At 45.5% G+C, this 26,893-nt stretch overlaps 1 protein-coding gene across 2 annotated transcripts in view; it reads right to left on the minus strand.

The window, feature by feature from the left end:
- Window positions 1–26,893, minus strand: part of PNPT1 (polyribonucleotide nucleotidyltransferase 1) — a 311,784-nt gene that overhangs the window by 122,558 nt on the left and 162,333 nt on the right. For both annotated transcript variants that reach the window (XM_063918199.1, XM_063918198.1), the window contains exons 12-14: window positions 11,569–11,665; window positions 11,369–11,471; window positions 11,108–11,178 (exon numbers count right to left, since the gene is read on the minus strand). In XM_063918199.1, coding sequence (XP_063774269.1) covers window positions 11,108–11,178; window positions 11,369–11,471; window positions 11,569–11,665 — 271 coding nt within the window. The remainder of the gene's footprint in view (window positions 1–11,107; window positions 11,179–11,368; window positions 11,472–11,568; window positions 11,666–26,893) is intronic.

Raw genomic sequence — 26,893 nt, forward strand, 5'->3', positions numbered from 1 at the left:
TTTTCTCCGCAATCATATTGTCTTGATGTTATTGTGAGCCATCTCTCTCTCCTTTCTCTTTCTCTCGTATATTCCTTTAATTGTATTGTATTGTATTTCCTGTGTAGTTATCTGGTTAGTTAGTCTATGTTATATTGTAGTGTATCATTTGTACTGTGATTCCTTTTGCAAGTATAATAGTTATAATACATATAATAGGTTTTGGACCCTAAGCCCAGGTATCTGTGTATTCTTTATAGTGTTAAGTATTCTCTGAGCGTCGGTGACGCTCAATCAGCTTTGTAGTTAATCAGGTTACACCAGGTTGCACTTACACTCTGTCTCTACACTAAGGTATACTGTGTATCTCATTGTTAAAGGTATAGATATAAAGGTTTTAACGTTGTAAGCGTCTGCACCGCTGGTGATCTCCTCGTGGTCCCGAGCGTACGCTACGCTATAGCGAATCATTACGTTAGTCGGCAGCCAATAGCGTGCCTGCCTGTGATCACTGGGCCGTAAGCGAACGTGACGCTTGAGCGTCTCGACTACGGTTGAGCGATCGCTACACAACTTGCGTACCCTTACGGTACTTCTTACGTAGATAGCGTACAGTGTTCTTAGACCTCTTAAAGTGTTTTATATACGATAAATATTTAGCTTTATCAATTGGGGGCCGTCCAGTCCTTCACATATCTGCACTAGGTAATATCAGCAGACATTATCCCTCAGCAAAGGGCGGGAGGTTGTATCCCTCGTAGTGCTGACGGGATAAGCGTCTGCTTCGCTTAGGTAAAGAGTGCTGAAGGAATCCGGGAACCGGAGGTAAGAGCAAAACGCTAGTGTCTTTTAAAACTGTTTATTTTTCTGTCTTGCGGACACGCACATATATATATCTGCATTTCTTTTTCATTTGTGTATTTTCGTATATCACTCTCCTGTCTGCTAGTTTTATAGTTGATAAAAGTGCTGAGAGAAATTTGCCGCTATTTCAATAGTTTGAGTAAAGGTAATATAGTTAAAGTGTAGACAAACACACAGTTTTTGCCTGGGAGATAAGGCGAAGTCAGTGTGGTGTGTGGTAGATGATCAAGGATCATCTACATTGATAAAAGTATAAATTGTGTTACGGTGGATCTTTGCTTTGCGTACACGTGTCTCTAACAAAGACTTGCGTACACAATCCAAAGGCCGACGCACGCAGCGTATATTACGCAACGGAGCGTCTGTGTACGCCCACGTAACTCAAACCACAAGTTGATTTTAACAGGCGGTAAATAACGCAAGGCGATAAATAGCGCAACGCGGTAAATAACGCAAGGCGATAAATAGCACAAATTGATTTCAGCTTTCCAAAAACTTAGTTTAAATACCTTACTTTACTGTAATACCTCTGGGGAGAGCTATCAGACTACGGGAAATGATTTTTCTGATCAGAAAACTATAAGAATGATAGTGGGTTGAAAACGGTATGAGTGTATTGAATCCCGCTTTGTGGACTTTGTGATCTGTGTGATAATCCCGCTTTGTGAACTTTGTGATCTGTGTGGAACATGATGAGCACGATCTGAGTGAAAACGTGCAACAGAGTGTGATAAAATTACGCTCTGGCTGTTTTGGAGCACAGTAGGGAGACTCCAATGATCCTACCATTTATGGGCAACAAGTGTCTATAAGTGGTACGATTGGACCGCACGGTTGTATGTGTGACCAATAACGCAACGTGATATGAGGTCGTATATCCATGCGTAAATCTTGCCCTCATACGTGTTGTAGGGAGCACATGCAAGCGTGATTTGTGTAAAGAAAAAGGAAGGGAATTTTCTCAGGAAAATCTCTAGAGATAGGGCCTGCAACGGCTACACGTGTCTGCTAGAAGGCGGAACGGAGATACCCGGAGCAGAAGAAGTTCAGTGGAAGAGCTTTAAGGATTTCCAACGAAGTTCTGTGTTTGGTGCATTTTAGGAAGTTTTTCTGTGTTAAAAAGGTCCTCAATGGCAGCCAAGTGCACAACACAGAGACGGTCGGCAGTCAGGATTCAGACTCCAGAGGCTTGCAGACCCCGAGGGTCTGCTCGGTTAGTAATGTGGGGGAAATATGGTCCCCACTCTGAGACCTTTTGTGATGAATGGACACGAATGACTGCGGGGGATAAGGCACCATTTTCCGGGATAGGTAGTTTTAACTCAGAGGTGTTGCATAATTTAAGGAGAAGGATATGTCTCGTTAAATCAGCAAAAAGACGAATCAAGCATTATGATTGTTTACAGTTATGGCAACAGGAAGGTGAAATGCAAAGAAATGTAACTTACTTACCTAACTTCCATCTTGAGAGGAGAGACATGGCAATGGAGGGGATTATGGTTGCGGAGAAAAGCACAAGGGTGAACAATAAAAACGCTCTTAGCAACTGTAGTATAGATGATAAGAATAAGTGTAATAAATGTAACAAAGATAATTGTAATACGGTTGAATGTACAACTATTAACCCATGCAAGTCGCACCCCATGTTAAACTTTCCTCAGGAACACCAACAAGAAAGTGAGCCCAGAACGATGTCGGCACCTCTTCCAGAAGCCATCACACAAGACATCCAGGTGGACGCGACCCAATCGGTAAAGACTGTAAACAAACCCCCTAATGGAGGGTCAGGTGAGGTCGTGTCCACAGGTACGTATGGTATTATACATTACGCACAAACAAATGTACCTCATATTGTAGAATCAATTCAGAATGACGTTACTGGACTTAATCCTGTCAGGGTAATTGCAGTACCAAATGGGAAAACTGACTCTTCAGGAGTCACTCCTGTCAGGAACATCGCCATGTACTGCCCTTTTTCCCGAACAGAATTAAGAACAATTCTGTCTGAATTTCCTGATCCCAGGAAAGACTTAGTTGCTTGTCAAAGATACATTAGAGTGCTAGGACACACTGCAGAGCCAAATAACAAAGATTGGAGGACAGTTTTGAGGGCATGTTTACCCCCCGATGTTGATTCATTGAAATTTATCGCTGATTGTAAGCTAGATGAGGAAGTGCCACTAACAAACGAGTATAACCAAGATAATGTAAAAAGAATCAATCTACAGTTGAAAGAATATTTTCCTACAGTAGTAAAATGGAATAAAATCTTTACAATAAAACAAAAAGAAGGTGAATCCGCATCAGAGTATTTTCACCGGGCTCTGCAGGATATGGCTAGGTACACTGGTATAGATGACATTGAAACTAATGTACACCACAGAGAGGTAGCTGTGTCCGTATTAATGAACAACTTAAAAGACACACTAAAAATTAGGGTACAAACCTCAATACCTCATTGGAGAGGTATCTCGGTTGCGGCATTAAGAGAGTCCGCTATCGAGCATGACCGAAATATCCAAAGAACCAGGGAAGCGCAGGGAGAGCGGTTGATGACACTGAACATCCAAGCACTAGAGGATGCATCAAGTCGACCGGAACCCCAGGCCCCTAGCACATGGAGAAAGCCAAGGATTTGTTACCATTGTAGAAGAGAAGGGCATTATGCCAGCAACTGTAATAACCCACATAAAGTCAGACCCCCTAGACCAAGAAATGAGCAAAATTATAACACACACGATTATAATCAGGGATATGTAGTCAGGAAAAGGTGATCATTAGGACTGACGGTAAGCCTGAGGTAACGGTTAATAAATTGGGAGGTCATTCACTGAAGACACAGGAATGACCGGGTGAAAAGTTGTAAATGTATCTGTGAAATGTTTCTTTTTCTATCCCCATCTCTGACGATTATTGGTAAGAATTCAAACATTGCATATCCGCTTGGTCCTTGCAGAAGTCTACCAAACCCCAGCATGACCTATCCACCACAATGTATTCTGGCCAGATACAGACAGTGGAATATGGAGGTGCTGGTGGGGAGGGACTGCTCAAGGAAACCATTAGACATGTAGATATGACAGCCTGATAAATCTGACAATGTTTTCTTAATGCTGACCATGTTTTAAAATGTTTGAAAAAAAAAATTTTTAATTTCTCTTTTCCTATTGGTGTTTATTGTTGAGTTATGTAATACAGGTTGAGTATCCCTTATCCAAAATGCTTGGGACCAGAGGTATTTTGGATATCGGATTTTTTCGTATTTTGGAATAATTGCATACCATAATGATATATCATGGTGATGTGACCTAAATCTAAGCAGAGAATGCATTTATGTTTCATATACAACTTATACACACAGCCTGAAGGTAGTTTTAGCCAATATTTTTTATAACTTTGTGCATTAAACAAAGTGTGTCTACATTCACACAATTCATTTATGTTTCATATACACCTTATACAAACAGCCTGAAGGTCATTTAATACAATGTTTTTAATAACATTGTGTATTAAACAAAGTTTGTGTACATTGAGCCATCAAAAAACAAATGTTTCACTATCTCACTCTCACTTAAAAAAGTCCGTATTTCGGAATATTCCGTATTTCGGAATATTTGGATATGGGATACTCAACCTGTATGTATATATGCACATGAATTGTTCTCTATCTCTTTTGTTTTTTTTTGTTTTCCCTCTCCTCTCACTCATGTTTTCATGGTTTAAAGATGGTATGTCACCCCTCAGTTGGACCAATGGTAATGCCAGATTTTTGCTCCTTACAGAAAGATCGCTGGTTAGGAAGGAATATTGCATCACCAGAATGTTCATTTGGAAGACTGAAGAGACAGCACCTTTTGAGAGGACAGCAGAACAAGAAGAACAACAAGATGAGAGAACTTATTATCGTAACAAGTTCTCTCCCCCACAAACTGTTTTCTTATACCCCCATTACAAATTTCTTCTTTTCTCCTCCTGTAAGATGGACTTGCCCCAAGAGACTGTGATCTGGATTTTCCTGTTGACCATGATGTTGACCAGAGCAGTCTGTTCCGGTGAGAGTATCAGTGAGGTCGTGAAAGGATCCAGAAAGGTCCTGATGATAAAGATGGAGGTGTAAATTTCCAATAGCAACCCAATCAACAAACAAAGGCGAGTATCAGAAAACGATCCGATAGCATTGACCATAGAAGGAATTGTGAAGGATTGTTAGCTGAAGAAAACTGTATCTGTAGGCTCTGTAACCATGTCATTGAGGATGGGTGCATTAAGAAATGCCAATCCAGTTTTAATATCCATATGGACCGGCATCCATTGAGTGACTATCACTCCTTAGTGGGTAATGTGTTAAACAAAACAGATTGTTGGGTATGCTCTCAAGTACCTCAGGGTCATAGCAAATCAGGGCTAGTACCATTTCCTTTAACGATAGAGGAGGTACTTGAGTTAAATGGTGGGAGACCGGTGGACCGGAGGTTTAATATCTCCAGCCCTCCTAGTTTGAAGCTCCACCAATACCATGTGGATAGGTCCCTATTATGTTTCAACATCTCCAATCCCCGAAAACCGGGAAATTGGGAAGTGTCATGGAGTAACCACACCATGACCTTTTCGCATAGAGCAGATAGAATGCCTACAGATACAGAGCTTGTACGCCACATAGCCAGTAGAGGAAAATCTTTCCGGTATAGGTATACCTTAGGAAATAGGATTACTAAAGTTGGAGAGGTATCACCAGGATACTGTGCACATATCGTACAACCTGATACGTGTACTAAGTAGATGGAAGAATTAGGGTTAGGAGATTTCACATGGAAGGTGTGTAATATGGTTATGTCCTACTCCGTCCCATATGTTCTCCCCAATGATGCATATTTCATATGCGGGAGAAAGGCGTACAAGTGGCTTGCCCCAAACTCTGAAGGATTGTGTTATATTGGAAAAGTACTGCCTGAAGTAATGACTGTATCACATGACAAAATGAAAGACATACACCGTGGTGCCCAAGCTCCTTATACTCACACCCATTACGAGCACGTTGTTAAAAGGCACCTGATAGAGAAGACAGAGCATCCGGCCTCTGATCTGATAAGTGAATCCACCGGGATTCAATTCTAAATCGCGTTAGATTTCACCCGCACCGCTAGAGGAGTGCTGAATTATAAATACATATCGGCGCTCGCCAATTTGTTAGATAATATCACTGAAATGTATGATGACACGTTTAGATATACTGGAAGGGAACTTCAAGCTTATAAAACAGAACAGGTGCAGCATAGAATGGTTCTTAATTACCTCACAGCAGTGACAGGCGGATATTGTGTTACATTGGCAACACAGTACGGCGTGAAGTGTTGCACGTATATCACAAATAGCACCGAGGATCCGGTCGAGGTCATAGACCAAAAGATGGACGATATTCTCCAATTGAAGTGGGAATTTCGCCGAAAACACAATCTCACTCTTGCTGCTGTAGGTAATGAGCTGACTGGTTGGGTGTCATGGTTGAACCCGCGAAATTGGTTCTCCGGTTTGGGAGACTGGGCTCAAGGAGTCATAATGGATGTTGGGAAGTTTCTCCTATGTATCTTAGGTGTTGTCATATCAATTGGCTTGATATTTAGATGCGGGCAGGCTTTAATGAAGTGCAAACATCGTACCAGGGTAATGAGTTTGAGGAGTGAGGAAACTGTAATTAACCTGGATTTGATTTATGACCCAATGATAGAAATAATGATGTAATGAAAATGCGATTATACGGTCCGTTTCTTTCACCTGTTTTTCTGGTTTTTCTCCAAGATAAAAAGACCCACTTGGACGAGGAAGTTGACGAGACGCTATACAGACAACGGATAGACCAAAGTAGAAGTTTTGACCACTTGAGATACGGACATTTGATGAACTTTGCCATGGATCCCCAGTTTCCCTAGAATTCTTAAACTTACGCTAGCCCAACTTTTTTTGTAAATCTAATGGCATTGACAAAGCTTTTTGCTCACACCTAATGGGCAACACAGCGCAAAGAAGACGACTTTCAACTGATACCGAACAAAACTTCAACCGACAGATGTACATTAACCTGACATAGAATACTACTGCATTTTCCATAAGTGTTCTTTATCTTCATCTCTACAACCCTCAGGTAATGACACACATAGTCGATAGGGAATACAGGTACAAATATCAGCAACCACATACCTCCCCTAATCATGTATCATCAACTAAAATGTGCTTCCCCATTTTGTTACAACCACAGCCGAAAAGAGCTCGGTAGAGTTTGACAGCCCATCCACAGACCCTTAATACGGGATAAGAAGGAATTCAAATGTATACTTCGCAATACCTCGAAGCTTGATGTACAACACGTACGGCACGATGATACATGACCCCCCCAAACATGGACTCATACACACATGCTTCTGCTATCTCACTAGGTCATACCCTCTTCCCACCTACTCCTCTCTCCTCCCTTACCCAACCATGGAAATGAATTAACCCCTGACATATATTTTTCTCCTTTTGAAAATGTTTTAGAAGGTGGCAGTTATTATTGACTGCCAAAGGGTGGACTGTCAAAGTCAGAAAAATATCTCTATGCACACTGCCATATTTGCACCTCATTCAGGTCCGCGCTGCGCATGCGTGCGCATACCCGCTGTTGCGTGCACCCGCTGGTGCTCGGTATGCGTATTTACGGTAAAGTTTGTGTAGTCGTAGCGTGCGACTCAATCGTTACATATTTTCACTAATAAGGTATTTTATAGATCATGGTCCCTTTGATAGATTCTGAAAGTTTGGTTAACATAGCATGTTCCTGAACAGAGAGATCCCTCTTTGTATTGTACGAAGGGTCTAACAGGGGTCATACAGTAGTGTTTGGTACCCATCGGAAGAGTATTTAAATAGCAATATTCCGGTGTTGGTTTGGAGCGGATTAATCGCTCGTGCGAATGGTTATGGACATAAGAAGTTTATGTCCATTTACTATTATTTGTTCTTACTTAGTCATGCGGCGGGAAACCCAGTATCCCACCCACCTGAACAGTTGGAAACAGTCACAGCCCACCTGTATGAATCAACCTATGACCTTTTGTTATAATGCGAAGCCGAATTCCTGTGTCCAATGGACAATGAGATTGTAGGGACCATTGAATTGTATTGTGTGTGGGGCATAAATAGGCAGGCCGACCATATCCAGATTCACTCTCATCAACGGTTCTCATTGCTGATAATCGGGAGCTGGATATCGAGGCGCATGCGATCGTTCCCCTTGTGCGTAAGTTTTCTCCGCAATCATATTGTCTTGATGTTATTGTGAGCCATCTCTCTCTCCTTTCTCTTTCTCTCGTATATTCCTTTAATTGTATTGTATTGTATTTCCTGTGTAGTTATCTGGTTAGTTAGTCTATGTTATATTGTAGTGTATCATTTGTACTGTGATTCCTTTTGCAAGTATAATAGTTATAATACATATAATAGGTTTTGGACCCTAAGCCCAGGTATCTGTGTATTCTTTATAGTGTTAAGTATTCTCTGAGCGTCGGTGACGCTCAATCAGCTTTGTAGTTAATCAGGTTACACCAGGTTGCACTTACACTCTGTCTCTACACTAAGGTATACTGTGTATCTCATTGTTAAAGGTATAGATATAAAGGTTTTAACGTTGTAAGCGTCTGCACCGCTGGTGATCTCCTCGTGGTCCCGAGCGTACGCTACGCTATAGCGAATCATTACGTTAGTCGGCAGCCAATAGCGTGCCTGCCTGTGATCACTGGGCCGTAAGCGAACGTGACGCTTGAGCGTCTCGACTACGGTTGAGCGATCGCTACACAACTTGCGTACCCTTACGGTACTTCTTACGTAGATAGCGTACAGTGTTCTTAGACCTCTTAAAGTGTTTTATATACGATAAATATTTAGCTTTATCACTGCATTAGGAGGAGGTGCAGGCCCTGACAAGCCACATGGAGCATTATGGGGTTGCTCCAAGGTAGGTAGCTCTTAGCTTAGACATATTGCAGTAAGGAGCCATTATCATGTGGCTCCTTGCTGGTTAATCTTAGACCCAGATTGGGGTAATGGAGGTGTGAGGTGTGGTGCCTCTGGACTGGCTGAGCTGGATGGCCTTAGTGTGGCATACCTTTACATTCTATTAACACTTTTCACTTATTAATTTTTTTAACACTATTTCTCTATTTTAATTGCATTTCATTTTTGTATCACTTTATAGCTTCGGCTTCCTAAATACTTATTTATTAACACTATAGTTTTTTCACTGGTATGCTACGCTGGGCTTTCTGGCTTATGCTGGTGTTTTTGGGGTGCCACACCCTGCACCTAGATATAGCGCTAGGGACCCCAAATATATAGAGACGCCTTGATGCGGCTTTGGGGCTTATTCACACATTTGCGCAAATATGTGTAACGAAGATCTCTGAATTCTATTATCATGTGGAATTTATATCTGGTTACGGTTATCATTCAGAATGCTGGGGGAAACAAATACCTTTTTTTCTTGCATATATATATATATATATATATATACATACAGTGCCCAGCTGTATATATACTTATTTGTGCCAAAAAGAGGTCTATATGCTGCCCAGGGCGCCCCACCTGCGCCCTGCACCCTTACAGTGACTGCCGTGTGTGAGGTGTATGGGAGCAATGGCGCACAGCTTTACTGCTGTGCGTTACCTCAGTGAAGATGACGAAGTCTTCTGCAGCCTCTGAAATCTTCTTTTCTTCTCATACTCACCCGGCTTCTATCTTCCGGCTCTGCGAGGGGGGCGGCGGCGCGGCTCTGGGACGGACGGCGAGGGTGAGACCTGCGTACCGATCCCTCTGGAGTTAATGGTGTCCAGTAGCCTAAGAAGCAGAGCCTTTCAACTCACAGAAGTAGGTCTGCGTCTCTCCCCTCAGTCCCTCGATGCAGGGAGTCTGTTGCCAGCAGGCTCCCTGAAAATAAAAAACCTAACAAATATACTTTCTGTCAGGAAGCTCAGGAGAGCTCCCTGAAAAGCACCCAGTCACCTCTGGGCACAGTAGTAAACTGAGGTCTGGAGGAGGGCATAGAGGGAGGAGCCAGTGCACACCCAGATCTAAAGTCTTTCTTAAAGTGCCCATGTCTCCTGCGGAGCCCGTCTATCCCCATGGTCCTTACGGAGTCCCCAGCATCCTCTAGGACGTAAGAGAAATGTCTGTAAAGTAATATTTCATTGTTTTAATACCGTTTTGTAAAAAGTTTGATTTAGCACTTTTACCTGTAATTTGCAAGTTGAAAAAATCCCATCAATATAAAACCTCCACGCACCTGTCTCACATCATTCACACCTCCACATACCCATCCTCCATCATTTAACCACTTATTGAAATTTTTAGAGACACTCACATTAAAACGGAAATGTCTTTAATGGCCAAATTATGTTAATTAAAACCCTCCAAGTGCATGACGATTCTTTAGGAGGGGAGTATCAGAGGTTCTGCACTGTGCCCTGAAATTTTTACATTACAATACAGAATTTTTTCTACCTTTTCACCTGCTGAGGGGGTGCACATAAAAATACACATGGGGAAATGGGGACGGAGGGGAGAGGGGGGGAGGAGAGGGTGGGAGGGGGAGAGGGGGGGGGGGGAGGGAGGGGAGAGGGGGGGGGAGTGGAGGGGAGCGGTTGTAGTCAGTAGCATTTACCAACCTTAGACTGTTTTATTTTTGCATTAGGTACAATATGGACATGTCAGGAAACTTTGGTGGACAGCTCCACCCAAATCATAAAATGTAGTTTTGCAATTTGTGAATCGGGTTATATATGTTAAAATAAGGATCATGTGGAGAGTCCCATGATGACCTAGAGTCTCAAGCAAGAAATGCTATGCCTGTCAGGGATACTTTATCCAACATTCTGCTATCCAATGAGTATCCTATTCAGGTGACGCACATAGGAGGAGGATCCAACTACCCCATTAGTTTTGCCAAACAAGAGAAAGGAAACCCAGCTATGAACATCTACTGTACAAGCAGCTAGCAAGTTATACCTAATGGTCCGGGAGAAAAAGTAAAACAGATTTTTTCTGTTTACCATATCACTTAATGTCTCATAAATTTATTTTATTTTTTTTGAGAGTAAACAATGATCCTTTATAACATATATAATGAATAACTTCATGAAGCAAAATAAAAAGTGAGAATTTAAATAATCTGATTATTTTAAAATACAGGATGGAAGACAGGGTAAGCGGGTCAGGACTGATCGCTGCTAGAACATACCTTATTGCTGTTGTAATGTGATCAGCTTTCAAACTTGATTCAATGGAGTCAAAAGTAACTGTACAAAGAACCTAAGCAAAAATGACATCAGTGTATTTCAGTTAGGATTGTTAACATGACAACAAGAGGTACATTCCCACACAGGAGATACTGTACTTTATACTTAAAAGTATTGACAACCTATGTTTTGAGGATTTGTACGTAAAAGGTGGGCGGCAGAAGAGGCAGTGTCGAAAACACAATTAAAAAAAAAAAACTTACCTGTGTTTGGCCTCTCTGGAATAAGGCAGAACCATGGAGAGGTTTCAAAAGATCAACTTCACAACTGATATTTCGGAGAGATGTAAAGTCTCTGCCATCACATCTTAAGTAAAAAGATATTGCAAAAGTTAGAGAATAACCTATATTTTTTTATTTATTTTTTTGCAAAATAGTCAACAGAATAAAAAAAAATACCATACCTTCTGTGTTCATTCAAGATGATGTTTCTAAAAACTTCTTTTGAAACAGCATTGAAAGAATCTATTATTTCATATGGATCTGCATTCGGGAATTTTTCTATAACAGAACAGGATGGCAAGATGGCACAGTGTGAGCAGCTTCAACAGTACATTGCATAAATTACTGAGTTTTGTAAAAAGAGAATTTTTATTACCTACCGGTAAATCCTTTTCTCATAGTCCATAAGGGATACTGGGAACACTTCGTACGATGGGGTCATAAGTAGCCGGTGCACTTTAAATTTCTTCAACAGTGTGTGCTGGCTCCTCCCCTCTATGCCCTCACTCGCAGCTCAGTCTAGGAAAACTGTGCCCGAAGGAGATGGACATACTTCAGAGGAGGAAACATGTGGTGAGATTAACGAACCAACACACAGCAGATCAAACATACTAGCAACAGCTAGTGAAACCAGAAACAGCAACAGCTGATGTAAACAACTTCACACAAGAACAATAACTTGCAGAAAAGTCGTACAGAGGCGGGCACCCAGTACTCCTTATGGAATACAAGAAAAGGATTTACCGGTAGGTAATTAAAATCCTCTTTTCTTTATCATCCATAAGGGATACTGGGGACACTTAGTACGATGGGGACATCCCAAAGCTCCCAGAACGGGTGGGAACATGCTGAGACGCCTGCAGCACCGTATGTCCAAACTGGACATCCTCTGTAGCCAGGGTATCAAACCTGTAGAACTTTACAAACATGTTCGTCCCTGACCAGGTAGCGGCCCAGGAAAAGTTGCAAGGCCGAGACACCACCGGCAGCCGCCCAGGAAGAACCCACAGACATGGTAAAGTGGGCCTTGACAGACCGAGGAATAAGCAAGGCCACCGAAGCATAGGCCTGTTGAATAGTAAGCCTAATCCAATGGGCAATAGACTGCTTTGAAGCAGGATGACCCTTTTTGTGGGGTATGGGTCATTAGGTCAACACCACTTAGGTCGACAGTAATTAGGTGGACAACTATTGGTCGACATGTATTAGGTCGACATGTAATAAATCGACAGGTCAAAAGGTCGACATGAGTTTTTTAATTTTTTTGGTGTCATTTTCTTCGTAAAGTGACGGGGAACCCCAATTAGTGCACCGTGGAACCGGAGGAACAAACAGAGGTTGAATCCTGATTACACCTTGAAGGAATGTCTGAACCTCCGGGATGAGAGCAAATCTTTTCTGAAAAAGTACCAACAATGCCGAAACGTGACCTTTAAAGGAAGGCAAACAAAGTCCTTTATTCAGACCTTCCTGAAGGAAAGACAACAGACGAGGTAAGCGAAAGAGGTCCGGCGACAATCCACATCTTTCACACCAAGCAATGTAGATACGCCATACTCTATGATAAATACAAGAGGTGACTGGTTTCTTAGCCTGTAGCATAGTTCTCTTCTCACCACTGGTCGAGATAAACCTTTAGCTGTTAAAAATAAGAATTTACTTACCGATAATTCTATTTCTCGTAGTCCGTAGTGGATGCTGGGAACTCCGTAAGGACCATGGGGAACAGCGGCTCCGCAGGAGACTGGGCACAAAAGTAAAGCTTTAGGACTACCTGGTGTGCACTGGCTCCTCCCCCTATGACCCTCCTCCAAGCCTCAGTTAGGATACTGTGCCCGGACGAGCGTACACAATAAGGAAGGATTTTGAATCCCGGGTAAGACTCATACCAGCCACACCAATCACACTGTACAACCTGTGATCTGAACCCAGTTAACAGCATGATAACAGAGGAGCCTCTGAAAAGATGGCTCACAACAATAATAACCCGATTTTTGTAACAATAACTATGTACAAGTATTGCAGACAATCCGCACTTGGGATGGGCGCCCAGCATCCACTACGGACTACGAGAAATAGAATTATCGGTAAGTAAATTCTTATTTTCTCTGACGTCCTAGTGGATGCTGGGAACTCCGTAAGGACCATGGGGATTATACCAAAGCTCCCAAACGGGCGGGAGAGTGCGGATGACTCTGCAGCACCGAATGAGAGAACTCCAGGTCCTCCTCAGCCAGGGTATCAAATTTGTAGAATTTAGCAAACGTGTTTGCCCCTGACCAAGTAGCTGCTCGGCAAAGTTGTAAAGCCGAGACCCCTCGGGCAGCCGCCCAAGATGAACCCACCTTCCTTGTGGAATGGGCTTTTACAGATTTTGGCTGTGGCAGGCCTGCCACAGAATGTGCAAGCTGAATTGTACTACAAATCCAACGAGCAATAGTCTGCTTAGAAGTAGGAGCACTTAGCTTGTTGGGTGCATACAGGATAAACAGCGAGTCAGATTTTCTGACTCCAGCTGTCCTGGAAACATATATTTTCAGGGCCCTGACAACGTCCAGCAACTTGGAGTCCTCCAAGTCCCTAGTAGCCGCAGGTACCACAATAGGCTGGTTCAAGTGAAACGCTGAAACCACCTTAGGGAGAAATTGAGGACGAGTCCTCAATTCTGCCCTGTCCGTATGAAAAATTAGGTAAGGGCTTTTATAGGATAAAGCCGCCAATTCTGAGACACGCCTGGCTGAAGCCAGGGCCAACAGCATTACCACTTTCCATGTGAGATATTTTAAGTCCACAGTGGTGAGTGGTTCAAACCAATGTGATTTTAGGAACCCCAAAACTACATTGAGATCCCAAGGTGCCACTGGAGGCACAAAAGGAGGCTGTATATGCAGTACCCCCTTGACAAACGTCTGAACTTCAGGAACTGAAGCCAGTTCTTTCTGGAAGAAAATCGACAGGGCCGAAATTTGAACCTTAATGGACCCTAATTTTAGGCCCATAGACAGTCCTGTTTGCAGGAAATGCAGGAAACGACCCAGTTGAAATTCCTCTGTAGGGGCCTTCCTGGCCTCGCACCACGCAACATATTTACGCCAAATACGGTGATAATGCTGTACGGTTACATCCTTCCTGGCTTTGATCAGGGTAGGGATGACTTCATCCGGAATGCCTTTTTCCTTCAGGATCCGGCGTTCAACCGCCATGCCGTCAAACGCAGCCGCGGTAAGTCTTGGAACAGACAGGGTCCCTGCTGGAGCAGGTCCTTTCTTAGAGGTAGAGGCCACGGGTCCTCTATGAGCATCTCTTGAAGTTCCGGGTACCAAGTCCTTCTTGGCCAATCCGGAGCCACGAGTATAGTCCTTACTCCTCTCCTTCTTATGATTCTCAGTACCTTGGGTATGAGAGGCAGAGGAGGGAACACATACACTGACTGGTACACCCACGGTGTTACCAGAGCGTCCACAGCTATTGCCTGAGGGTCCCTTGACCTGGCGCAATACCTGTCTAATTTTTTGTTGAGGCGGGACGTTATCATGTCCACCTTTGGTTTTTCCCAACGGTTCACAATCATGTGGAAGACTTCTGGGTGAAGTCCCCACTCTCCCGGGTGGAGGTCGTGTCTGCTGAGGAAGTCTGCTTCCCAGTTGTCCACTCCCGGAATGAACACTGCTGACAGTGCTATCACATGATTTTCCGCCCAGCGAAGAATCCTTGCAACTTCTGCCATTGCCCTCCTGCTTCTTGTGCCGCCGTCTGTTTACGTGGGCGACTGCCGTGATGTTGTCTGACTGGATCAGCACCGGCTGACCTTGAAGCAGAGGTCTTGCTAGGCTTAGAGCATTGTAGATGGCCCTTAGCTCCAGGATATTTATGTGAAGTGATGTCTCCAGGCTTGACCACAAGCCCTGGAAATTTCTTCCCTGTGTGACTGCTCCCCAGCCTCTCAGGCTGGCATCCGTGGTCACCAGGACCCAGTCCTGAATGCCGAATCTGCGGCCCTCTAGAAGATGAGCACTCTGCAACCACCACAGGAGAGACACCCTTGTCCTTGGTGACAAGATTATCCGCTGAAGCATCTGAAGATGCGACCCGGACCATTTGTCTAGCAGATCCCACTGGAAGGTTCTTGCGTGGAATCTGCCGAATGGGATTGCTTCGTAAGAAGCCACCATCTTTCCCAGGACCCTTGTGCATTGATGCACTGAGACTTGGCCTGGTTTTAGGAGATTTCTGACTAGTTCGGATAACTCCCTGGCTTTCTCCTCCGGGAGAAACACCGTTTTCTGGACTGTGTCCAGGATCATCCCTAGGAATAGAAGTCGTGTCGTCGGGATCAGCTGCGATTTTGGAATATTGAGAATCCAACCGTGCTGGCGCAGCACTATCTGAGATAGTGCTACTCCGACTTCCAACTGTTCCCTGGATCTTGCCCTTATCAGGAGATCGTCCAAGTAAGGGATAACTAAAACTCCCTTCCTTCGAAGGAGTATCATCATTTCGGCCATTACCTTGGTAAAGACCCGGGGTGCCGTGGACAATCCAAACGGCAGCGTCTGAAACTGATAGTGACAGTTCTGTACCACAAACCTGAGGTACCCTTGGTGAGAAGGGTAAATTGGGACATGTAGGTAAGCATCTTTGATGTCCAGAGACACCATATAGTCCCCTTCTTCCAGGTTTGCAATCACTGCTCTGAGTGACTCCATCTTGAATTTGAACCTTTGTATGTAAGTGTTCAAGGATTTTAGGTTTAAAATTGGTCTCACCGAGCCGTCCGGCTTCGGTACCACAAATAGTGTGGAATAGTACCCCTTTCCCTGTTGTAGGAGGGGTACCTTGATTATCACCTGCTGGGAATATAGCTTGTGAATGGCTTCCAATACTGCCTCCCTGTCTGAGGGAGACGTCGGTAAAGCAGACTTTAGAAAACGGCGAGGGGGAGACGTCTCGAATTCCAATTTGTACCCCTGAGATACCACCTGAAGGATCCAGGGGTCCACTTGCGAGTGGGCCCACTGCGCACTGAACTTCTTGAGACGGGCCCCCACCGTGCCTGAGTCCGCTTGTAAAGCCCCAGCGTCATGCTGAGGACTTTGCGGAGGCGGGAGAGGGCTTTTGTTCCTGGGAACTGGCTGTTTGTTGCAGCCTTTTTCCTCTCCCTCTGCCACGGGGCAGAAATTAGGCGCCTTTTGCCCGCTTGCCCTTATGGGGCCGAAAGGACTGCGCCTGATAATACGGCGTCTTCTTAGGTTGAGAAGCTACCTGGGGTAAAAATGTGGATTTTCCAGCAGTTGCCGTGGCTACCAGGTCTGATAGACCTACCCCAAATAACTCCTCCCCCTTATAAGGCAATACTTCCATGTGCCTTTTAGAATCCGCATCACCTGACCACTGCCGCGTCCATAAACCTCTTCTTGTAGAAATGGACAGCGCGCTAACTCTTGATGCCAGTCGGCAAATATCCCTCTGTGCATCACGCATATATAGAAATGCATCCTTCAAATGCTCTATAGTCAGTAATATACTGTCCCTATCTAGGGTATCAATATTTTCAGTCAGGGAATCCGACCACGCCAGGCCCGCACTGCACATCCAGGCTGAGGCGATTGCTGGTCGCAGTATAACACCCGTGTGAGTGTATATACATTTTAGGATATTCTCCAGCTTTCTATCGGCATGTTCCTTTAGGGCGGCCGTATCAGGAGAGGGTAGTGCTACCTGTTTAGACAAGCGCGTGAGCGCTTTATCCACCCTAGGGGGTGTTTCCCAACGTGCCCTATCCTCTGGCGGGAAAGGGTACGATGCCAATAACCTTTTAGGAATTATCAGTTTTTTATCGGGGGAAACCCACGCCTCATCATACACTTCATTTAATTCCTCGGATACAGGAAAAACTACAGGCAGTTTTTTCTCACCAAACATAATACCCTTTTTAGTGGTACTTGTATTATCAGAGATATGCAATACATTTTTCATTGCTTCAATCATGTAACGTGTGGCCCTAGTGGAAGTCACGTTTGTCTCCTCATCATCGACACTGGAGTCAGTATCCGTGTCTGTGTCTGCCATTTGAGGTAACGGGCGTTTTAAAGCTCCTGATGGCGTTTGAGACCCCTGGACAGGCACAAGCTGAGTAGCCGGCTGTCTCATGTCGTCAACTGTCTGTCGTAAAGAGCTGACACTGTCACGCAATTCTCCACTCAGGTGTCGACTCCCTAGGGGGTGACAACTCTATAATAGGCAATTGCTCCGCCTCCATCTCATTTTCCTCCTCAAACATGTCGACACACTCGTACCGACACACCGCACACACACAGGGAATGCTCTGATAGAGGACAGGACCCCACTAGCCCTTTGGGGAGACAGAGGGAGAGTATGCCAGCACACACCAGAGCGCTATATATAGACAGGAATACCACTATAAAATGTGCTTTTCCCTTTATAGCTGCTGTTAGTATTAAAACTGCGCCAAATTAGTGCCCCCCTCTCTTTTTTACCCTTTTCTGTAGTGCAGGACTGCAGGGGAGAGTCAGGGAGACGTCCTTCCAGCGGAGCTGTGATGGAAAATGGCGACCGTGTGCTGAGGAGATAGGCTCCGCCCCCTTCTCGGCGGCATTTCTCCCGCTTTTTGGTGAGTTCTGGCAGGGGTTAAAATACATCCATATAGCCCTGGGGGTTATATGTGGTGTATTTATGCCAGCCAAGGTGTTTACATTGCTGCTCAGGGCGCCCCCCCCTAGCGCCCTGCACCCTCAGTGACCGAAGTGTGAAGTGTGCCTGAGTAACAATGGCACACAGCTGCAGTGCTGTGCGCTACCTTGTTGAAGACTGATGTCTTCTGCCGCCGATTTTTCCGGACCTCTTCTTGCTTCTGGCTCTGTAAGGGGGCCGGCGGCGCGGCTCTGGGACCGAGCTCCGAGGCTGGGCCTGTGTTCGGTCCCTCTGGAGCTAATGGTGTCCAGTAGCCTAAGAAGCCCAAGCTGGCTGCAAGCAGGCAGGTTCGCTTCTTCTCCCCTTAGTCCCTCGATGCAGTGAGCCTGTTGCCAGCAGGTCTCACTGAAAATAAAAAACCTAAAACTAAACTTTCACTAAGAAGCTCAGGAGAGCCCCTAGTGTGCACCCTTCTCGGCCGGGCACAAAAATCTAACTGAGGCTTGGAGGAGGGTCATAGGGGGAGGAGCCAGTGCACACCAGGTAGTCCTAAAGCTTTACTTTTGTGCCCAGTCTCCTGCGGAGCCGCTGTTCCCCATGGTCCTTACGGAGTTCCCAGCATCCACTAGGACGTCAGAGAAATGCTGGATTCAAGAACCATGCCGTCAAAGCCAGACGATTTAAATCGTGGTGGTGACAAGGACCTTGTAGAAGTAGATCGGATTGCAGAGGTAGACGGACCAGTTCCTTGGTCATCATGCTGCGGAGAAGAGTGTACCACTCATGACAAGGCCAGTCTGGCGATACAAAAATGACCGGGAGACCTTCTCTCCGGATGTGTTGAAGTAGGCGCGGTATCAAGGGAAATGGTGGGAACACATATCCCAATTGAAAATGCCACAAAACTGTCAAGGCATCGATTAGCGTTGCTTGAAGATCCTGAGTTCGTGAGCCGTACCGAGGTAGCTTTCGGCTGAGACGAGACGCCATGCGGTCGATGTCGGGTGTTCCCCACAGAGACACCATGGTCAGAAAGACTTCTTGATGAAGTTCCCATTATCCTGGATGTATCGTGTGACGACTTAAGAAATCTGCTTCCCAGTTTTCCATTCCTGGAATGTGAACTGCGGGGATGGTCGGAATCCACCACTCTACCCACTGGAGAATATGGGTGACATCCTTCATGGCTCTCCAACTGCAAGTTACGCCTTGTTTGTTTATGTAAGCCACCGTTGTGGCATTGTCTTACTAAATGCGTAACGGATGACCTTGGACGCTGGTTTGTATCTGAAGCAGAGCATACCGAATTGCTCTCAACTCCAAGATGTTGATTGGTAACTTTGATTCCTGACCGGTCCAGAGTCCTTGGAAGTGCTAAAACTCTGCCCCCCAACCAGTGAGGCTGGTGTCCGTGGTGACCATCATCCAAGACCAAACAGTGAACGGTGCCCCCATGGTTAGATTGGGACTGTGAAGCCACCAATGGAGAGACTATCGAGTCTGAACCAACAGCCGGCACAATTGCAAGTCCAGATGTGGACCCGTTTGATTCCAACAGCCAAGAATTTGAGCCTGAAAGGGGCGAGCATGGAATCTGGCATATGGTACCGCCTCAAAGGTCGCTACCATCTTGCCCAACACTTGCGTGTACATCTGAAAACCGAGACCCTCGGCAATTGTAACAGAGAGCCGACTCCGGATTGTAGATCCTGAAGTTTGTCAGGAGGTATAAAAATCTTCTGACTTCTCGTGTCGAATAGGAGACCTAGAAAGACCATCTTCTGAGAGGGGAGCAACGAAGATTTCTGGAAATTCACCCGAATGACTATAGGGTGGTTGTTGTGAGTTGCAGTTGCTAGTGAAGAAGTGCCTGAGATGGAGCCTTCAGCATCAAATCGTCCAGGTAAGGAGTAATGTTGACTCCCTAACATCTGAGGACCGCCACTACATGACCCAATATTTTTGTAAATACCTGAGGGGTCGTGGATAGGCCGAACGGAAGAGCTTGAAACTGGAAATGCCAAGGGCCGATTTATTGCGAATATCAGAAGATGTTGATGACCTGATCAAATGGGAACATGGAGGTATGCGTCTTTTATGTCTATAGATGCCAAATATTCCTCGGTTTCCATGGCAGCGATGATTGAACGAATCGATTCCATTTTGAATTTCTGGACAGGGAGATACGGATTCAGGCATTTTAGATTTAAAATGGGTCGAAACTAACAGTTTGGTTTGTTTACAAGAAAAAGACTTGAGTAAAAGCCTTGACCCCATTGTAGTCTGGGAACTGGAAGAATAACTCCATTGTGTAAAAGTGTGGAAGTTGCCTGAATCAGTGCTTGTCGTCTGGAGGGATCGCATGGGAGAGGAGTGATGAAAAGGCAGTCTGAGACAGGCTCCTCGAGATCCAAAATGTAACCTTGGGTTATGACCCCCGTCACCCACCGTCCTGGTTTTGACAGGAGCCACACTTCCTTGAACTGTAAGTAACCGAGCCCCAACCACCAATGATCCCTCCGGAGACCTCCCTGCGTCATGCGGCAGGCTTGTCAGCAGGCTTGACTGCCAGTTTACGTGGTGCCTGTGATCCTCTGCCTCGGAACGCACCTCTGCGTGGAAATCTTGAAAAGGCTCGAAAGAACTGAAAACTGCCCCTGCCTCGAGTACGAAAGGACCGAAATTTAGTTGGTTTCAGCTTTTGAGGAGCAACTGGAAGAAACGGGCTCTTGTCACCCGTGGTATTAGAGATAATCTTTTTAAGTTCTGGATCAAAGAGAAATTCTCCCTCAAACGAAACTGCTGTCAACGTTTGTTTGGAATCAGAGTCAGCATTCCAAACACGAAGCCAGAGTGAACGCCTCGCTGTAACCGCTAGAGCGGATACACGCGACTGTAGCGAGGCAGAGTCCAACAAGGCCTCACCAACATAAGTGAGAGCCTCAGAAATTTGCTCAGATAGCCTCCGATGGGTCATCAGACTGCATGCCAGATACCACTCGAGCAAGCCAGTCGTTTACAGCCTTAATGACCCAGGCGCCAGAGAGGACTGGACGCAGAGAAATACCCAATAAGGCAAACATGTATTTAAGAATCGCCTCAATCTTCCTATCCGTTGGATCTTTCAACATCACTGATTAGACCAAAGGGATTACTGTAGCCTTCACCAAATGAGAAATAGGAGCATCCACCTTCGGAGCAGTTTACCAGAATTGTGTGTCCTCCTCTGCAAAAGGATATAGAAATCTCAATTTTTTTAGGAGCCTGAAAGTGTGAATCCGGCTTAAGCCAAAGTGCTTTCAAAATATCTGCAAAATGTGTATATGAAGGAAAGACAGCTACTTGTCTTTTCTGTCGCTTGAAAAATGCTGTCGAAGTCTCCGCCTCTACTGTATCTTGAAGATTAAGAGTCTGACGTATGGCTTCTATCAATAACCTGACACCTGAGCTTGTAGACAACTTCTCTTCTTCCCAAGCGGAAGTATCCTCCCACTCAGAATCCAGTTCACCTTCTTCCAGAGGGGTGGCTACCGAATCTAACGCTTCTCCTGGGAAGACGATAGTGGGCAGCGGATGCTGACGCTTAGTGGCCGCTGAGCTTGAAGCAGTCACAATTTTGCTAATAGACTGCGCTAAGTCTGAAAGACTTTCGCACATATTTCTTGCCCATGGTGGCTCCTCAGCAGATTGACCTGAATCAGCACCTGACTGGGACTGAAACAAATCAGCAATAGCATCAGCCATGTTCCTGGCCCACAGAGGAATATACTGATCTGTAGACCCACCAGGCTGCTCTACAACAGGCGTCACAGAGCAAGCAGCGCAGAGAGAACCGGGATCCGTGCTACCCTTTGAAAGTTTGAGCCACACTGAGAACAGGCAAAATACACAGCTGAGCCTGCTTTCCCTTTAGCAGATTTGTCTGGTTTACTGGCCATTTTCTGTGGAATCCTACCAGTGGCCTATTAAATAAACAATAAGAAAAAAACAGCAGTCTTATAGAGAGTTAAACCTATAATAGAATTACCCTCTAATTATGTGTTGTAATGATATGCACCCCACCTGTATAAATCACAGAGTGAGTAATAGAAGAACCTAGAGCCTAGATTAACTAAACTAGCTCCACAACATAGGAAACAGCTGTACAATAATACAGGGTCACTGCAATACTTGCTATTTCCTGCTCCCCGTCTGTACTAAACAGGGTGAGACGCTGGATTCCCGGTGTATAATGTGCTGTGTGCTGCGCAACATCCCCCACTGTGTCCCTTCAGTCAGCGTGGAGAAGATGGCGTCTGCGGCTCAGTCCCGCCCCCACAGAATGAGGAAGGCGGGTGTGAAGACGCTGCTGGGTGTGAAGTGTAAGGCGGCAAGACATCACCTCCCTCCTGCGTCCCGCCGCGGTTACCTCCCCTTCAGGAAACGGACCTCTGCGCTCTACAGTCCCTTCAGGAAAGGGACCTCTGCGCCTGAAGTGAGGGACGCGGCTCCAGTGAAATGAGTGGCGGCAGCGGGACTGAACCGCTCCATGAGGTCATACAATCAAACAGTCCGCTGTCTCCCTGGAGTGATGCACCGGATAGTGGAGACATACACAAGCGTCCCCTTAATATGTGTCCTCTACGACACACATACAGTGAACTCAATACATATATTAATTTGAGTAACAGCCCAACACTGCCCCTGGCAGGTTGTGGCTGTCCTACCTGGAAATTGCCTCCTCGGATCCCAGTACCGGAATATGTAAGCCCCAGTGACTCATAGTATGGTGGCTTCCTAGAGGCCCTGTAGAGTGGGATTTTCCTTAACTAACTATCCCCACTCCTATCATACTTGTCACCTGTATACAGGCACTAAGTATATAAAAAAAAAAAAATTAAACAAAAAGAATCCTAACTAAAATCTAGTCAAAAAAATCTGTGCCTGTACTCCTCAAGCACAAAACTAAAACTGCTGGTCAGGCTGGAGATTGGAGGGGTTACAGGGGGGAGGAGTTAGTTTTTATAGGTTCTGTGCCAAACTCCCTTCCCATACACTCTAACCCATTAGTAAGTGTTCACGGTCCCCCAGATGGATGAAAGAAAAATAGGTTTAACGATTTGAGGTTCAAAATGGGCCTTACTGAACCGTCCGGTTTGGTACCACAAAAAGGCTGGAATAGTATTCCTCGCCTTGTTGCTGAAGTGGCACAGGAACAATAACCTGGGTCTGGCCTAACTTTTGATTGGCCTCCCATAGCGTAAGGGGCATGGTTTCTGAAACCGGCAAACCCGACTTTAAAAACCTGTGAGGCGGAGAACTTTCGAACTCCAGTTTGTAGCCCTGGGAGATCAGGTCTTTTACCCAGGTATCCTGGTAGGAGCTGTTACAAATGGAGCTGAAGAATCTCAGACAAGCTTCCACCCACTACATGACCCAATATTTTTGTAAATACCTGAGGGGTCGTGGATAGGCCGAACGGAAGAGCTTGAAACTGGAAATGCCAAGGGCCGATTTATTGCGAATATCAGAAGATGTTGATGACCTGATCAAATGGGAACATGGAGGTATGCGTCTTTTATGTCTATAGATGCCAAATATTCCTCGGTTTCCATGGCAGCGATGATTGAACGAATCGATTCCATTTTGAATTTCTGGACAGGGAGATACGGATTCAGGCATTTTAGATTTAAAATGGGTCGAAACTAACAGTTTGGTTTGTTTACAAGAAAAAGACTTGAGTAAAAGCCTTGACCCCATTGTAGTCTGGGAACTGGAAGAATAACTCCATTGTGTAAAAGTGTGGAAGTTGCCTGAATCAGTGCTTGTCGTCTGGAGGGATCGCATGGGAGAGGAGTGATGAAAAGGCAGTCTGAGACAGGCTCCTCGAGATCCAAAATGTAACCTTGGGTTATGACCCCCGTCACCCACCGTCCTGGTTTTGACAGGAGCCACACTTCCTTGAACTGTAAGTAACCGAGCCCCAACCACCAATGATCCCTCCGGAGACCTCCCTGCGTCATGCGGCAGGCTTGTCAGCAGGCTTGACTGCCAGTTTACGTGGTGCCTGTGATCCTCTGCCTCGGAACGCACCTCTGCGTGGAAATCTTGAAAAGGCTCGAAAGAACTGAAAACTGCCCCTGCCTCGAGTACGAAAGGACCGAAATTTAGTTGGTTTCAGCTTTTGAGGAGCAACTGGAAGAAACGGGCTCTTGTCACCCGTGGTATTAGAGATAATCTTTTTAAGTTCTGGATCAAAGAGAAATTCTCCCTCAAACGAAACTGCTGTCAACGTTTGTTTGGAATCAGAGTCAGCATTCCAAACACGAAGCCAGAGTGAACGCCTCGCTGTAACCGCTAGAGCGGATACACGCGACTGTAGCGAGGCAGAGTCCAACAAGGCCTCACCAACATAAGTGAGAGCCTCAGAAATTTGCTCAGATAGCCTCCGATGGGTCATCAGACTGCATGCCAGATACCACTCGAGCAAGCCAGTCGTTTACAGCCTTAATGACCCAGGCGCCAGAGAGGACTGGACGCAGAGAAATACCCAATAAGGCAAACATGTATTTAAGAATCGCCTCAATCTTCCTATCCGTTGGATCTTTCAACATCACTGATTAGACCAAAGGGATTACTGTAGCCTTCACCAAATGAGAAATAGGAGCATCCACCTTCGGAGCAGTTTACCAGAATTGTGTGTCCTCCTCTGCAAAAGGATATAGAAATCTCAATTTTTTTAGGAGCCTGAAAGTGTGAATCCGGCTTAAGCCAAAGTGCTTTCAAAATATCTGCAAAATGTGTATATGAAGGAAAGACAGCTACTTGTCTTTTCTGTCGCTTGAAAAATGCTGTCGAAGTCTCCGCCTCTACTGTATCTTGAAGATTAAGAGTCTGACGTATGGCTTCTATCAATAACCTGACACCTGAGCTTGTAGACAACTTCTCTTCTTCCCAAGCGGAAGTATCCTCCCACTCAGAATCCAGTTCACCTTCTTCCAGAGGGGTGGCTACCGAATCTAACGCTTCTCCTGGGAAGACGATAGTGGGCAGCGGATGCTGACGCTTAGTGGCCGCTGAGCTTGAAGCAGTCACAATTTTGCTAATAGACTGCGCTAAGTCTGAAAGACTTTCGCACATATTTCTTGCCCATGGTGGCTCCTCAGCAGATTGACCTGAATCAGCACCTGACTGGGACTGAAACAAATCAGCAATAGCATCAGCCATGTTCCTGGCCCACAGAGGAATATACTGATCTGTAGACCCACCAGGCTGCTCTACAACAGGCGTCACAGAGCAAGCAGCGCAGAGAGAACCGGGATCCGTGCTACCCTTTGAAAGTTTGAGCCACACTGAGAACAGGCAAAATACACAGCTGAGCCTGCTTTCCCTTTAGCAGATTTGTCTGGTTTACTGGCCATTTTCTGTGGAATCCTACCAGTGGCCTATTAAATAAACAATAAGAAAAAAACAGCAGTCTTATAGAGAGTTAAACCTATAATAGAATTACCCTCTAATTATGTGTTGTAATGATATGCACCCCACCTGTATAAATCACAGAGTGAGTAATAGAAGAACCTAGAGCCTAGATTAACTAAACTAGCTCCACAACATAGGAAACAGCTGTACAATAATACAGGGTCACTGCAATACTTGCTATTTCCTGCTCCCCGTCTGTACTAAACAGGGTGAGACGCTGGATTCCCGGTGTATAATGTGCTGTGTGCTGCGCAACATCCCCCACTGTGTCCCTTCAGTCAGCGTGGAGAAGATGGCGTCTGCGGCTCAGTCCCGCCCCCACAGAATGAGGAAGGCGGGTGTGAAGACGCTGCTGGGTGTGAAGTGTAAGGCGGCAAGACATCACCTCCCTCCTGCGTCCCGCCGCGGTTACCTCCCCTTCAGGAAACGGACCTCTGCGCTCTACAGTCCCTTCAGGAAAGGGACCTCTGCGCCTGAAGTGAGGGACGCGGCTCCAGTGAAATGAGTGGCGGCAGCGGGACTGAACCGCTCCATGAGGTCATACAATCAAACAGTCCGCTGTCTCCCTGGAGTGATGCACCGGATAGTGGAGACATACACAAGCGTCCCCCTTAATATGTGTCCTCTACGACACACATACAGTGAACTCAATACATATATTAATTTGAGTAACAGCCCAACACTGCCCCTGGCAGGTTGTGGCTGTCCTACCTGGAAATTGCCTCCTCGGATCCCAGTACCGGAATATGTAAGCCCCAGTGACTCATAGTATGGTGGCTTCCTAGAGGCCCTGTAGAGTGGGATTTTCCTTAACTAACTATCCCCACTCCTATCATACTTGTCACCTGTATACAGGCACTAAGTATATAAAAAAAAAAAAATTAAACAAAAAGAATCCTAACTAAAATCTAGTCAAAAAAATCTGTGCCTGTACTCCTCAAGCACAAAACTAAAACTGCTGGTCAGGCTGGAGATTGGAGGGGTTACAGGGGGGAGGAGTTAGTTTTTATAGGTTCTGTGCCAAACTCCCTTCCCATACACTCTAACCCATTAGTAAGTGTTCACGGTCCCCCAGATGGATGAAAGAAAAATAGGTTTAACGATTTGAGGTTCAAAATGGGCCTTACTGAACCGTCCGGTTTGGTACCACAAAAAGGCTGGAATAGTATTCCTCGCCTTGTTGCTGAAGTGGCACAGGAACAATAACCTGGGTCTGGCCTAACTTTTGATTGGCCTCCCATAGCGTAAGGGGCATGGTTTCTGAAACCGGCAAACCCGACTTTAAAAACCTGTGAGGCGGAGAACTTTCGAACTCCAGTTTGTAGCCCTGGGAGATCAGGTCTTTTACCCAGGTATCCTGGTAGGAGCTGTTACAAATGGAGCTGAAGAATCTCAGAC

Source organism: Pseudophryne corroboree, chromosome 4, assembly GCF_028390025.1.
Source record: "Pseudophryne corroboree isolate aPseCor3 chromosome 4, aPseCor3.hap2, whole genome shotgun sequence".
NCBI lineage: Eukaryota > Metazoa > Chordata > Amphibia > Anura > Myobatrachidae > Pseudophryne > Pseudophryne corroboree.